Source organism: Aristolochia californica, unplaced genomic scaffold, assembly GCF_029961685.1.
Source record: "Aristolochia californica isolate CCGP_79_NKW_82.1479 unplaced genomic scaffold, dmAriCali1.0.hap1 SCAF_12, whole genome shotgun sequence".
In the NCBI taxonomy this organism is placed as follows: Eukaryota; Viridiplantae; Streptophyta; class Magnoliopsida; order Piperales; family Aristolochiaceae; genus Aristolochia; species Aristolochia californica.
In genome coordinates this window covers 25,257,826-25,271,997 of record NW_027181793.1, presented here as the reverse complement: position 1 = coordinate 25,271,997, position 14,172 = coordinate 25,257,826, and the positions used below count along the sequence as shown (strand labels likewise).

Genomic DNA, 14,172 nt, shown 5'->3' with positions numbered 1-14,172 from the left:
TCCACAGTGACCTACTGGACGACTTCAAACAATTTTTTTATGATTCTTTATCTGAATAAGGTATTCACATCCTCATCCAATTCTATGATGAACTGTGAACATAATTGAAAATTAATAGTATATTTGCACGAATTTTGTGCTGTTTTTGCTCTTAATGGATGGAGCTAATACAATATTTTCAGTTGATTCTTTCATTGATAAAAAAAAAAGATTGCTGGGAATGGGAACCCTATGCTGCTAGTTGCTTCTGAACTGGCAAGAGAACATTGCCAGTCCTTCTCAACTAGTGAAGGAACAAGATTCGTCACTCCAAATATAAACATCTGCTGCTTTCTGGTGTCAATGACCAAAAACTAAGAAAAGATGGAGAAGAACCCAAAATCTGGGGCGGAGAGATCTCAACCTTATTGCAGGAGTAATTGAGCAAAACGAAAATGATCAAAGAAAAAAGGCATTCCTCTACTCCAGAATATTTACTTTTCCAAGGGTGCAGCTGTAACACAACAACAAAAAGGCAGTAACAGGAATGGTACAATGTGGCATCATCAACATTTACAAACTCTACTGGCATGGAAACAAAAAGAAAGTGGGAAAGAAGCAAAGAATTCCTGTGACTCCAGCTATGGAAGAGGCGACCTTCCCCTAACATGGAAAGAATAACAATCAATAACAGTAGTATAAAAATGATTACCTATGATACAAGGACCAGTGACCACCAGGAGCAGACAGGTCTTCATAATGACTCTGATAGCTACTCAACTAGTCAGAGTTGAAGGGCGAAGCAAGTCAATTTATTGGAAGTTTCCTGAGCCTGTTGACATTAGTTTCTCTATTTTACAAGGTGAGAAACTGTGTTAGGAACTTCCATGAGATTTGAAGGACGACATAGACTGAGCTGACACGGAAGCTGTGGGGCTGTTGAGATCTCGATCACCATTAATTGACCTGCCTCTTCCTGTTAACCTATTTATTGCATCTTGAGCAATATCTGCGAACCAGTCATCTTCAGGAAGTACACTGACAAGGATTTTGTATCTTTATCAGGCATGTAAAAAAGAAAACTATAAACAAAAATAAATAAATACTTTTCAGAGGCAAAAAGAAAAAGAAAACAAAATCAGAGCTAGCAGATAAAAACAGGCTACTGATACTAAAGCAACGTGGATTGTTAGGTTAAAACAGGATTATAGTAGCTACTTAAAACTTCCATTATCGCTGGGTAAACAATGATCAACATTCCAATGCAAACTTGAAGCAACCATATGGTCTGCTTACTGAAGGACTTTCCAGAACACTTCAGCAACTTTTCAATTGAAAAAATATGCTGTTCTGATAATATTTTCCAGCAACTTCAGGGAAGTTACTCCTGTTCTCTGAATTTTTTGAGAATGATTGGCGATAAAAAAATAAAAATTATCATTCAGAAAGAAATAAATGAAAACTATAAAAGCAAATCTATGATGGTCTATATATTTTCTTTATCGTATGTTTTGATTTAATTTAGTGATAAAAAACCACCATGATTTATGAGACAACCAATTGATTTAAACAAATAAAACACCCTGTAAATATCCCTCAAACAATGACAAGTGACATATATTTCTGTTGAAGTAAACTTTCCTACTGAATATGAATTATCTTTTGATTTTAAACAAAAAGAAATTTATTGTATGCAAGGAAAGCGACTTGAATGTTGTGGATCATTTACCTGTATGGATCAATTCCAGTTGCAGAAAATGCATTCATAGCTCTGGATATAATGTCCTTGATAACTTGGTGCAAATGGCGCGATAAGTACCGCCCTTGGGAAGAAAAGTGAATTACAAATTCCATGTCCAGATAGAACTACAGAGAAATGCCAAACATAGACAAAATTCCACTATCAGTAACAATTAAACAAGCATAATTAAAACCATTACTAAATATCGAAACTAATCTTTTGTAGACAGATAACAACCATATGTACCTGCTGTAGGCCAAGGGGACCTAAAGGCTTTGGTCCCTCCTCTATATCATCCCAAAAGGTCTGGTCATCTGAAAGCCATAAGATTACTGTCTCGGTGAGTCTCATCAATAATAGTGTGGCAAACCTTTCCCTTCCTACAAACATATCCGCAGCTATGCTAGATATCCTGTTCAACTTCGCAAAAAGTTCCTGAATAGAAGCAACATCAATGATAAACCATAAGTACCTATGAGTTAATAGCATTTGCACTAGTAATGATGCTAATGAAGTGCATTAACCAGTTGAATCTGCAAATTAATAAAAAAATTGGACGTCTAAGGCACAAGCATAATACAAGATATTTGTCTAGATTACACAGCACTTTCTCTTTTTTCATTACAGTAGTACTATAGAGCCTAGTGATAAGAAAATAATGAACTTCAGTTTTAACACAGTCATGAGATTTCACAATTCAAGGGGGTTTCAGAGAAAACAACATGAGAGTTAAAATAATATATTGCCGAGATGCAATGCAGTTTTGAAAGAAGAATTAAAATGCAAACCTGGTGGTAAAATAGGTGACAAATTATGAGTGAGAAAAAGGACAATTTGCACTCTGATATAATGCATTGGTACTAGATAACTTGATCCGCTGACCAAAGTTAGAAAGCTCAGTTGCACACTAGGACTACCTTCCAGAAGTTTAATTTGTTGTGGATAGGTGGCAGAATTCACTCATAGGGCCTATATTTCATTACTTGTACTATAAAACAAGCAATAAATACATTTACTTTTTCTTAAGGCCCCAAAAGCAGGAAGAGCATGATAACTCTTTAGCCTAATAACAAAGATGTTCTAACCTATATTATAGTGTTGGACTAGTTAAGAGAAAATGTTAAAAGAGCCCAGGAAGTCAGTTCATAAATAACAAGCCTAAGGCAACTTACATGCAAAATGATTAAATAAAAGAGAGCAGAGATAAAATTTGCCATGGCCAACACAGAGGTGCAGATAAATTACCTGGAAAATTGGAGATGGAAACCATTCTGGCTCCTCTGCACTTGCATCCATACTAATGTACATTTCTGCACTAAGATGTGTATCCCCATCTTCTGTGAAGATAAGATCAAGAGCATGTTGCCTACAGAAACTATCTCTTAATCCATCAACCACGCGTTGGAGCCGCCTTTTCCATTCTCTCTGCTCTGGCTGACGGTTTTGCCTGTCTGAAGCTCTCTTACGGGGATCATCTTTGCCTCCAGCAAGATAAAGTGGTGAAAGCTTCATGGCTGCACGAGGGAGTAGCTCATCCGCTAACAAAGATACATTTGCTAACAAAGCTATTTGTTGAGCTTCTGTCTCAGCCATCCTTACAATTTTATTCCTTGAATCATCAAAGTTTCCTTCCTCCTCCATTGAACCAGGTAGAGCATTTATCAGCAAGTTGACATAGGAGGTGAACACTTGTAACAGACCTTCCAGAGTGGAACCGCCCAACTGCATACTCAAGAGTGGTCCCACATCCTCAAAGAAATCCTGAAAACATTTGAAGTATGCAAAACAACACAACCAAAATTAGTAGTCCTTCAGAAAGTCACAAGATGATCCACAAATCTCTGGAGTAACACGTACAGTTGCAAAAAAAAAAAAAAATTAATGAAAGATTAAAGTACCCAGACAAATTATTTTTAACCAGAAACTGGTCAATAACTCACCTGAACCATTGCATTGAAGCGGTGTGCACTGCTTGAAAGTTTGGGTAGGAAAGCAATGCCACTACCAAGAGGTGCATTTGATCTGCTGGATGCACGGGTTCCTGCTGGAGGATGCATGAGCACCCAGTCATCAGCTGCTGCAAGTGCAGCTGTGCTCTCTTCAATTCTCTTAAGATTTGCATTCAAAGCCTGTTCAACACTAGGCCTAAAGAGCTTCAAAAGGACTGGACAAAGGGCCAACCCACGAGCCTCCAACAAAGAGCAATGACCTAATGCTATTTGAACACATTCTGCAGCAGCTCGTAGCCCTCCAGCCGCAGCGGATGAGGCTAATGCATGCCGTTTTACTAGAAGAGCAAAAGACTCTGTCTGCTTAGTTGACCAAATCACAAGCTCGGATGAGTAGGCAGGTTCATCACCAAAGATAGCCAACGAGTCACTAGCAGCTTGAGCAATGGCAGAAAAAACCAGCTGTGAGAGTGCAGCAGTGTAGGCCCCACCATAGGAAGTGCTTGATGGGCGAAGACTTCTCATGTTGTATTGAAACCTTTGGTAGTGTGCATCAAGGAGCAAAGTATGTGCCCGGGGTCCATCTCCAAGTTTTTTAAGGGCTAAAACAGCTGCACGAAGCTCAACACCACGAGTGGATGGTTGGCACGCAGCTTCAGCTAGCTGATCTGCTAATCTTTGTCTATGTTCGCTGATAGCAGTCTTTAAGGAGAATATTGCAGCAGATGAAAGAGTTTTCTTTTCTTTAGCTTCTGCGAGTATGTTCTCCCCTTCATCAAGAGCAGCCAAGGCCTCGTCCACTCTCCTCTCAGCTAACAGAACATCAAGTACATCTGGATACTCTACAGACCATTTTTCTATATCAGACTGTTCCCTATCTTCAAAACTGGATACATCCTTTGCTCCTGTACCTTCAGAGCCCGTAGACAAGGAATCTACATGAACTCCCTCAGATAAACCATGGATAAGAGCCGCCTGAGTGGATAACAGGTTTCTGATGGAAAGGAGCTCACCCTCTAGATCTGAAATCTCCTTTGATGTCCTGTCAGAGAAACAACACAAATGTCAAATGTCATGACCCAGTAGTTGACAAATTAATTGAGTAAAAAAATCCAGTGGTCCTGTTAGAAGACAAGAAGATGTAGGGATACAACGAGTGGGGACAAGAATGCAAATGAATCAATGTAAAAACACTAAGACTTGCTATGACAGTGGTAAATTTTAGGAATGTTTTCATTAAATTATCATTAAGTAAAACTTCCAACGTAAAATATTCTAACAATAGTACTGAGTTCTTTAAGACTTCTCAGCACCAATCAATAGCAAGAAGATCAAATAAATCATTCCATACACCCGTTAACGCATGGATGCAGGCAACAAGTTTCAAATATGATTGTACTCATAGAAAATTGATCAAGTTCAAACCCTGACACATACATATTAGAATCTTCAGTTGATTAGACCATGTAGTAAAAATAAGCTATTTTTTTACCTAAATGCAATTTCTCCTACAGTATGTCAAACAACATATGAGTAAGAAATTAACATCCTAAAAAGTTAATCCAGGATAGCCTCACAGCCTGGGTAAGAGCTCGTCCAATTTTCTAACAAAAGAAAAATAGGCCTTATTGTATTCTTTGGTCCTCCTTAATAAACACTCTCACTGATTTTAAAAAAGTCAAAAGAAACAGTTGAGCAACTCGCTACAGGAATAATAATAAGTATCGGACACAATTTCCTGAATATATATTTCCCATCTGTTCATCAAATAGAAATCTCAAAGCACCTTTTATTGCTGCAAAACTACATAAAATAACATGCTGCATCAGCTCACCGGATAAATGATTTATAATTAGCATATACACTTCGGCGCATTTCCTCTGCAGAGGCCTTCTTCAAATCAAGAAGGTATGAACACAAATGCCTTATCTCCTGTGAAAAAATAAACATGATGTTATCCTCAGGTCTTCAAATAACAAATGGAGAAATGAAGTTTGTGCACATAAACCAGAACATCTCTCAAGAATATATAAGCAAACCATAACGTGATAAACAATCACCAAGCACACACACACACACACACTACATGAGAACATTGACATACACAATCTCCCAGCACCAAAATCAGCAATACTCACAGAAGTCTTCCACAGATAGACAGATGGATTGCAGAAGAATCATCACTATCAGGTAGTGGAAAGATCAATTACAGTGCTTCTAGAGCAGGAGCCACAATTGTTTGTAAGCACGAGAATGTTCTCTTAGCATGACACATTGCCTATACCCCTCCAAAAGTTTCAGCTTTACTCATCCAGCCCCTTTGGCACTAGAACTTAACAGGAAGGTCAACCCTTCTCTCTGGATAGAACCTCTTATGCTAGCACTCTGTTCTACCATGATGATTGGTTGTGACTCCAATACTATTATTTAGAGAGCAATGTACCGATTCCTTGGCAAATGTTCCATAAATAATATAGGCCATGGCAGCTCCACTCAAATTTTAAAACATTTGGCCATCCATCTGCACAACCAGTGATAGTCTCACAGGCTTGCAATGCTAATCCAACAGAAGAATTTAAAGTAAAAACATCAATTTTTAGCATAAATTATTAGCCTTTCCTCTTTAGCATACCATGTACTAACTCATCTTTCACCTATATACTTCCGGCATTTCTACTATGTATATTAATATAAAATCTTCTACCATTTCAAAACAAGGAACAGTGGCATCCACCTAGTTCGAGGATGCACTCCTCAATTCACCAAGAATGCATAACCTTTAAGAGGAGATGATTAAGTTAGTAAGATACAGAAATTCGTCACTTTCTTCATTGAGAAGGAAATGCTGCCTACCAGGAGCAAGCAAAAAAATAATTAGCTTGTTATGGTCTTAGAATTCCTCAGCCACTAAAATTGTCTCCAAGTCGGCTTCAACTATTATGGGCATACAAAGAATTGCTCTTGTTCAAGTTCTTAATTTCTCACATGAGGGCTCCTTGAGAATCGATCAGGAGAATGATATTATGACATATTGTTAATAACTGAAAGCTTCTATTAAAAGGCATTCTTGAAATAAAATGCCTCCGCATGCTATAAGTGCCGACTCCTAGGAGCTACTACAACTCACAGAAACAAGACCAAATCGAACTTGACATCACCGAATTAAAGCATTGAACACCTCGTACCTAACACAAACGCTAATAAATACTGAAGAGGAAACATAACATCGCTTAGACTCGTCTTGTTTTACGGCAGGAAACCCTTAATAACTCTTCAAAAGCGGTCTGAATCTCCTTTGAAAAACTACATTACAGCAACCAAACACCGAATCCAAAATTGTGAAGCTTCACAAGTGACAAAAATCACAATCGAAAACCAAGCACATAGATTCAAGTCCAAACAAATCCACCACAGACATGGGACCCATGTTGAGAAACCCGCACACAACAACGGATTGACACTTCAAACAAGAACTATCCAAATAAAAACGCTAAACGTGTGAAAATGAGACGAGAGCATAAAAGATACCTTTTCGTTCATGGTTTGGCATTTGGACTGAAAAAAAGCATCGGGATCAAAATGCTCCTTTCTGAAGACTTCAAGCTTTTCTTCAAGCTGAGTGTTTGCTTCCTGGGCACTGCCTCCCTTTAACGGCCCCGAAGGTATGGCATCTCGGGACCGAGACGACTTCGCTGTTGCCATCCTTCACCCCCTATTTCTGTTCCTCTTTTTCTCTCTCCTTCAGATCCTTGTAGTTTCAATCTCTGTAAACTCTCTTCCTCACTACCTCTGCTGCCGCCTATCACTCCCTTCTAATTGCATGATCGACGAAGACGAAGGAGAAGCAGATCAAACCACTCCCAGATCGATCTGTTAGAGAAGATACCTGCAATACCCAATTTCAAAATACAACGCAGAAATCGAGATTGAGATGAAAACCACGTTCAACGCCTCGCCTATCATCACAGTAATCCCTCTTTCCTCTCTCTCTCTCTCTCTGTTTCTTTTTATGTGTTTTTCTTTTTCCTGATTTTCCTTTCTGTTTCTGAGCCTCCTTCGATCTCTGTTTCTTGATTTCTCTACTTTCTATCAGAGAACAAAAAAAAAAAAAAAAAAAAAGGAAAATTAAAATGAAGATGTTGGAATTTTTTTTTGTTAGTTTATTTCTTTTCTGCCTTCTTCCTCGTCGCAGCCGTCTCGCAGTAACACCTGTTTCTGATCTGTTGTTACTTGCATGAAATTTAATTAGATAAGCTTAAACCACGGCGCGAGTACACATTCGTGGTACTTACGAGAGCCCTCGTCACCACATACGTGGCAAGTGATGCTGTGGGCCAATTTTTTTTTTTTTTTGGTTTTTAACATATAAAAGAAATGAAACTAGACTAACAATATAATTACTTGCTTCAAGGCATGACAATATTTAAATTATTTTATTTTTATTTGTTTTTCTTAAGTTTCGAAACGAATACGGTTCCCTTCATTTAATTCATTAATATTACTAAACCTTTCTTTTAAAAGAAAATTCAATACTTAAGAGTTATTGCCAGCAAAACCCCCCCAGCAGGCCACGTCGATCATCGGAATACATCCGGTGTCAGCCTCCCCAAAATGTAACGTACATATTTACTCGGAATATAGAACATACATCCGCGAGGCCGAAACTATTATCTGCAGGAACAGTTATCGGCGGGACCGAGAATGAGTACGACGGTGGCCTACACTCGCCGTTAGGTTGAAATTTCGCTCTTTTTCTCTACTTTATAAAATGTAGAGGGTGGCGTGTAGAATTTTAAAAGCTCCGAGGGCCTAACTTCCCCCTACCAACCCATATCAACTCAGCGTCGCAACTCATTCAGTTTAATACTTACATTTATGCAACTTTTGCAATAATATGCATTAAAAAGTATTAAAATATCTCTATAGTTGAAAACAATGCATACCTGTGTACTCACGAGGCAATGTTCTTCAATGATTGGACGTCACTCTACCTGCGTAGCTGGCGTGTCTCAGTTCTTGATGAACCCCAGAAGTTTCTATTATTAAGGATCAGATTATCTTAATTTTTGTTATAATGATCAATAATCGAATTTGTAAATGCAATAAGAACATCCAACATGAAAGCTGATTTATATAATGAAATGACTAGAAATCATAGGAGCTTTTCAAATCACTTCAGTTCAAGAGAGAAAGTAGTACCAATGTCTGTAGTCGTAAATCAGTCTGATGGTCTGATGATTTTTTAAGAATGGCCTATCTCCACTCTTTTTTTCTTTCTCTATTAACCTATCCTCAATAGTTCTAATGGATGCTTCCAGAGGAGTGATCATTTCGGGTTGCGGCCATAGTAACAACCTTCATCCATAATCATAGCTCAGACCACCGGAGTGAGCAGTGGCTTCTTCATCACATGGGCTTCCAAGTTTCCGAGGACCAGGTCAGCCATCGCCTTGCGGGTCTCCCATGTGCCACTACCCACATGTGGCAGGAGCACGACGTTGTCAAGCTTGAAGAGCTCCTCCGGCACATGAGGCTCACGCTCGAACACATCGAGACCAGCCCCACCCAGCCTGCCGTCGAGCAGCGCAGATACAAGCTCAGGTTCATCCACGAGAGGGCCCCGTCCAATGTTCACAAGCACTCCCTTGGGTCCCAGTGCATTCAGGACTTCACGATTCACTATGTGTCGAGTCTCCTCTGTTAGAGGGCATGCAACCACCAGGATATCAACATCAGTTGCAAGAGCCGTGATGCTTGGATAGTATTTGTAATGTAGGTCTGGCTTCTCAGTCCTTGAGTAATAGCTGATGGGGCAATCAAATGCTTTGGCCCTCTTGGCGATTGCAAGACCAATTCTACCCAATCCCACAATCCCCACTGTTTTGCGACTGAACTGCAATTCAAAAACATCAACAAGACAAATAAGTGAGATATTAGGCAGAATTTGTGGTCAAAATATAAATCAGTAGTTAAAAAAACACAGAAAATTTTCCTTTTCCATGCCCAGATCGCTCTATTAGCTTCAAGTAACCTATATTCCAGTATAAGACCCAAAAGTACTTCCCCACTCCGATTCTTAATGTTTCTGTTTTGAAAATAGTCTCTTTCGAATGACATTAGCTAACTGGAGTTGTTGTTTATATGTTTTGAACGTTAGAAAGAGGACAAAGCCAAGGTGATAGAGCCCCACTTGCTTCCCAGACTATTTTTGCAACTTCTTTACAGATGGCAACTCAACTGTCCATACGGCAGAAAACTAAGACATGCAAAACCATCAATACAACACATCTATAATAGACCAAAATAGATCACCATCATCACCATTGTTTTCACTGCCTATATGAATTCTATCATTTGCCACAAAACAGAACAAAAAAATAAAAAATAAATAAAGAAGCAGTTATGAGAGTAAAAACATTGGAAAAGAATAGCCTACTTAAGAAAGCAACAGCAGCTATTTTTTTACATGATACAACAATACAAGAAGCAACAAACCACAGCATTCATAAATGTATGTGTTTTGACAAGAGCAGGCATACCCCATTATACACAATTCAGCTTCGTGCATTTATGACCAATCTTAATTTCTGATGTACAATCTTCAAATACTTAACTGTCTACAGATCACAGAGTTGATATTGTAGTATTCATGGCCAAATTATCTTGCAGTCGAGACACAAAAAAATGTGAAAGATAATCACAACAACTTGCCTGAGATGTAAGCACACATCAACATGACAGATTAGTACATTCTTTAGGAAATACAAATCAAAAGGATCCTACTGAATCAATGTGGGAAATTTAAACCACCAATGAGTGACCAATATAACTTTGCTATAGATCCACTGGTGTACAATAAAGCTCAAATTTGACTCAACATCATCCTCTTACCTTCACTTATTGATGGAACAGTGTGACACATGCAGTGGCCCTTTCTAGGGGAGATAATATCAAGAGGTTCAAATAGCCCACTCAAATCCATCCATCAAAATGAAACATCATTCTAGCACATTGTCAAATGATGGAAAAATAAAAACACAATATGCTCAAACATTTTGGACAAGCAGTGCATCTAAGTTCCAAATAGATAAACTTATCACAAATAGTATTCTCTCTTTTTTATTGAAGGACATCAATTTTCTTGGGAAATAAAATGAAGGAAGAGAACCAAAAAAGCCAGGAGATTAGCAACAAAGAAAGCCAAGAGGGAGGCCTCATTGCAGTAAGAAGATGAAATCCCTCATAGCTAACCTATCAGCAATACTATTGGCTGACCAAGAATTAAGAGTCCAAAAAATAACAACGTCCTAAGCAATGCTTTGAATATGATGCTGACCTGTTCATGGTTGCATCACTTGTGTTGAAATGTATGTTAGCAATATTTATTCGTCTGTCTTCATGAACATCAAAATAATGAATTATATTAATATTTCTACTTAAATCAATACACACAAAAACATCATTTTTTATAACATACCAAAAGAAGCTTAGACAACTTCCTTACTCTTTTTCTTTTTTTAATTATGCCATACACAATCAAATACTCCATCATCTGCAAAACTTGAACCTAAGGCCTCGCATTGACAAACTCTCTCATGTGGCTGTTGAGCCAAAAGGTCAAATCATGTCCGTGGATTGAACTTCGAGAGATGCATAAGCCAAGTATATATCCACCCTTAGGTAAGTACTTGGAAATCAGAAGGCATATTACCAGGCAGGGTCAACAACAGGACTAAGGATTTCTGCACTAGCTACTAGAGAATTTGATAGGAGTGCTTAGGAATTTACTAGAAAAAGGTACCACCACAAAAGAAACCAATCAAGATGCACACAACAGGATTAAGGATTGCTGCACTAGCTACTAAAGAATTTGATAGGAATGCTAAGGAATTTACTAGCAAAAGGTACCACCACAAAAGAAACCAATCAAGATGCACATAACCGGATTAAGGATTGCTGCGCTAGCTACTAGAGAATTTGATAGAAGTGCTAAGGAATTTACTAGCAAAAGATACCACCACAACAGAAACCAATCAAGATGCACATAACCGGATTAAGGATTGCTGCACTAGCTACTAGAGAATTGGATAGAAGTGCTAAGGAATTTACTAGCAAAAGATACCACCACAACAGAAACCAATCAAGATGCACACTGCCCACGGCAAACCTAGACATAATTTGTCTGAGATACCATTACATAGAGTAGTTGCACAGTGATGTAATTGTGATCAATTAAAATTTAATTAAAATTCATACCTAGAGAGACAGGTTAGCATCAGAGTAACCGAACAGAGTTAAAACCTACCAACGATAAGTCACCTACGACATAAACCCAACCAGTTGACTATAAAACCCAAACTTATGCTTCAACGATAAAATAAATATCATTTGGGATGAATTGGGGACGCACTATAACATTTGCTCATATATGTCAGCAAAAAAAGTACCTTCTCCCCCTATGGTTAGAAATTAATCGATAAGTAATAACAATTCTTGTGAGGTGAAATTTTTTTGAGTCAGTCACTGTACAGTTAGACAGATCTTAAGCTTCAAATTGCAGAACTTAAGGAGACAACATTGATACAAGAACATAGTAAGTGAGAAATTGGATTTAATGAGAACTAAGTTTATCATAGAGATAGCATATTGCATAACTTAGAATAGTTAAGAAAACACTTCATCACTATAGGAATTTGTGTTAAGTGATTGATGCTTACTATTCAGCCCCTGATTTAAAGTGACAATAAAATGAGCATTTTCCGAAACTTGAAAGTTCTACATCAAGTAAAGATTCAAAAGGTTAAAGATTTGAAGCCTATGCCATTGTTGATTTTTCATTTAAATTTAGAATAAGCAGACAAGACACTTACCATATACCTTTTGTCTGTTATTAAATCACCTAGTAGAGAACTTCCACTAAGATACATCCTTTTTTTCTTACTTCGTTTTTTATAAGTTCAACCATTCTAGTTATAGTTGACCAGACCAAGCTGTTGTATATTAACAATCTCAGTTTACCATTCTGCACTCTACTCATTTGAAGTAAAGATCATGGAATGAAGTAATATCTCATTCCTGGGGGAAAAATTCCCATATCAGTCTAACTCATGTCATTACCATTAAAACATCACTTCTCACCAATTGATGTCAACTCCCATGTGTGTGTACAGTGTACTCAACCATTTTTCATAAGTTTGTATCCATAGACTGTCACGAGAAGACAAAAAGATCCAACCTTAGACGTAAGCTGAAAATCCCCTTTCTTCCATAGGCCGGCCCTAACATACCGGTCCGACGCAGAAATCCTCCTCAGTGTCGTAATGATCAATCCTATTGCAAGATCAGCAACATCCTCCGTCAAAACATCGGGTGTATTCGTAACCCTGATGCCCTTCTCTTTACACTTAACCAAATCCACCTTATCCAACCCGACGCTGAAATTCGAAACAATCTCCAAATTAGGCAATAAATCGATCGTCTCGGCGTTGGCCCCGGAGGAGGCGTTGCCGACGACCGCACGAATCGCGTGCGCGTTGGCCTTTATGAATTCCTTCTTCTGGGGAGCTTCCCAGAGCCGGAAGAGCTTATATCGCTTGTCGAGCTCTTGTTGAAGGTAGAGATCCATTGGGTAGGTCAACAGGACGCCGAGGCTTTCCATTTCCGATCGAAACAAGGAAATTGCAGCTGAGAAAGTATCCGACTGAAGTGGTGTTAGGAAGTCGGCAATGACGGCAAGGAAGTTCCACTTTCATAGGAGTGAATGCCGGCTCCAGCCGCGCGTCGTCGGTGATTTTTAACAGTCGGAAAATAAATTTTGATGAGGTGTAAGTGTCGGGCATTTTGTCGATAGCGTCTGTTTTCGTCGGATCCGACCCACTCAAGCCACAGGTCATGCATCCTGCAGTCTGGGAAGAAAGCGATCTCCTCTCGGTTTTCCGGATACTCCGCATAGGGTAAGTTAGAGAAGCAATCCGCATTTTTAACTGGGTGGAATCTCTTCATATGACATCATATTCGTGTTTTATTGCATATTCTCACGACCGTTTTTTTTCATGCACTTAGAAATGTCCACTCTCTAGGAATACTGGATCTACATATTATCAAAAATTACAAAAACGACCTACCACTAAGTAAAGATTCAAAAGGTTAAAAGATTTGAAGCCTATGCCATTGTGCCTGTGAGTCTAGTCTATTAAACTTTAATTTGGGGGTATTTATGAACTTGTGCTAGGGTAGAATCCCCTAGATTATGTGTACTTTTATGTGATTTGTTATGTAATATCTATCTAAATTAGAAGCTTTGAACTTAATTATAAAATAAAAAATATTTGTTATATTGTAAAACTAATCAATAATAGGATAAACTGATATGTAACTCTTGACCATAAATCTCAAGTACTTGAGATATGACCTATTTGGAAACTATAGAAAAAATAAAATGAAAGAAATTTTTTTTATTTATTTTTTTTGTTCGACAACAGAAAATCGTTGAGAGAAAAGGAA

The 14,172-nt window shown here is 38.3% G+C and overlaps 2 protein-coding genes across 4 annotated transcripts; both read right to left on the bottom strand.

Moving 5' to 3' along the window:
- Positions 1 to 441: 441 nt before the first annotated feature.
- Positions 442 to 7,966, bottom strand: LOC137946238 (exocyst complex component EXO84B-like). Its single transcript, XM_068792455.1, has 7 exons — positions 7,198 to 7,966; positions 5,504 to 5,601; positions 3,661 to 4,711; positions 2,966 to 3,481; positions 1,967 to 2,155; positions 1,709 to 1,845; positions 442 to 1,017 (listed from the first exon to the last, which is right to left on the bottom strand). The coding sequence occupies exons 1-7, from the start codon at positions 7,369 to 7,371 to the stop codon at positions 855 to 857; spliced, it is 2,328 nt and encodes a 775-aa protein (XP_068648556.1). The 5' UTR covers positions 7,372 to 7,966; the 3' UTR covers positions 442 to 854.
- A 509-nt stretch (positions 7,967 to 8,475) lies between these two features.
- LOC137945320 (glyoxylate/hydroxypyruvate/pyruvate reductase 2KGR) lies at positions 8,476 to 13,450 on the bottom strand. 3 transcript variants are annotated; one of them, XR_011110984.1, is made up of 3 exons: positions 12,905 to 13,450; positions 8,869 to 9,562; positions 8,476 to 8,705 (listed from the first exon to the last, which is right to left on the bottom strand). XR_011110984.1 is itself a non-coding variant. In XM_068791161.1 (2 exons), exons 1-2 carry the CDS (start codon positions 13,325 to 13,327, stop codon positions 9,044 to 9,046), a joined length of 942 nt encoding a protein of 313 aa, XP_068647262.1. In that variant the 5' UTR covers positions 13,328 to 13,450; the 3' UTR covers positions 8,781 to 9,043. The 3 variants fall into 3 exon arrangements, 1 of the variants encoding a protein (XP_068647262.1); XR_011110985.1 differs by having other exon boundaries at positions 8,477 to 8,660; XM_068791161.1 differs by lacking the exon at positions 8,476 to 8,705 and having other exon boundaries at positions 8,781 to 9,562.
- Between the last annotated feature and the right edge of the window lie 722 nt (positions 13,451 to 14,172).

Excerpts from the sequence above, each read along its gene's own strand:
- LOC137946238 (XM_068792455.1), bottom strand. The coding sequence starts at position 7,371 with ATGGCAACAGCGAAGTCGTCTCGGTCCCGAGATGCCATACCTTCGGGG. Across the intron at positions 4,712-5,503 it reads AATTATAAATCATTTATCCG|GACATCAAAGGAGATTTCAG; the intron begins GTGAGCTGATGC and ends TTTCTCTGACAG. Across the intron at positions 2,156-2,965 it reads TTCCATCTCCAATTTTCCAG|GAACTTTTTGCGAAGTTGAA; the intron begins GTAATTTATCTG and ends GCTTCTATTCAG.
- LOC137945320 (XM_068791161.1), bottom strand. The coding sequence starts at position 13,327 with ATGGAAAGCCTCGGCGTCCTGTTGACCTACCCAATGGATCTCTACCTT. Across the intron at positions 9,563-12,904 it reads ATTTTCAGCTTACGTCTAAG|TTCAGTCGCAAAACAGTGGG; the intron begins GTTGGATCTTTT and ends TTTGAATTGCAG.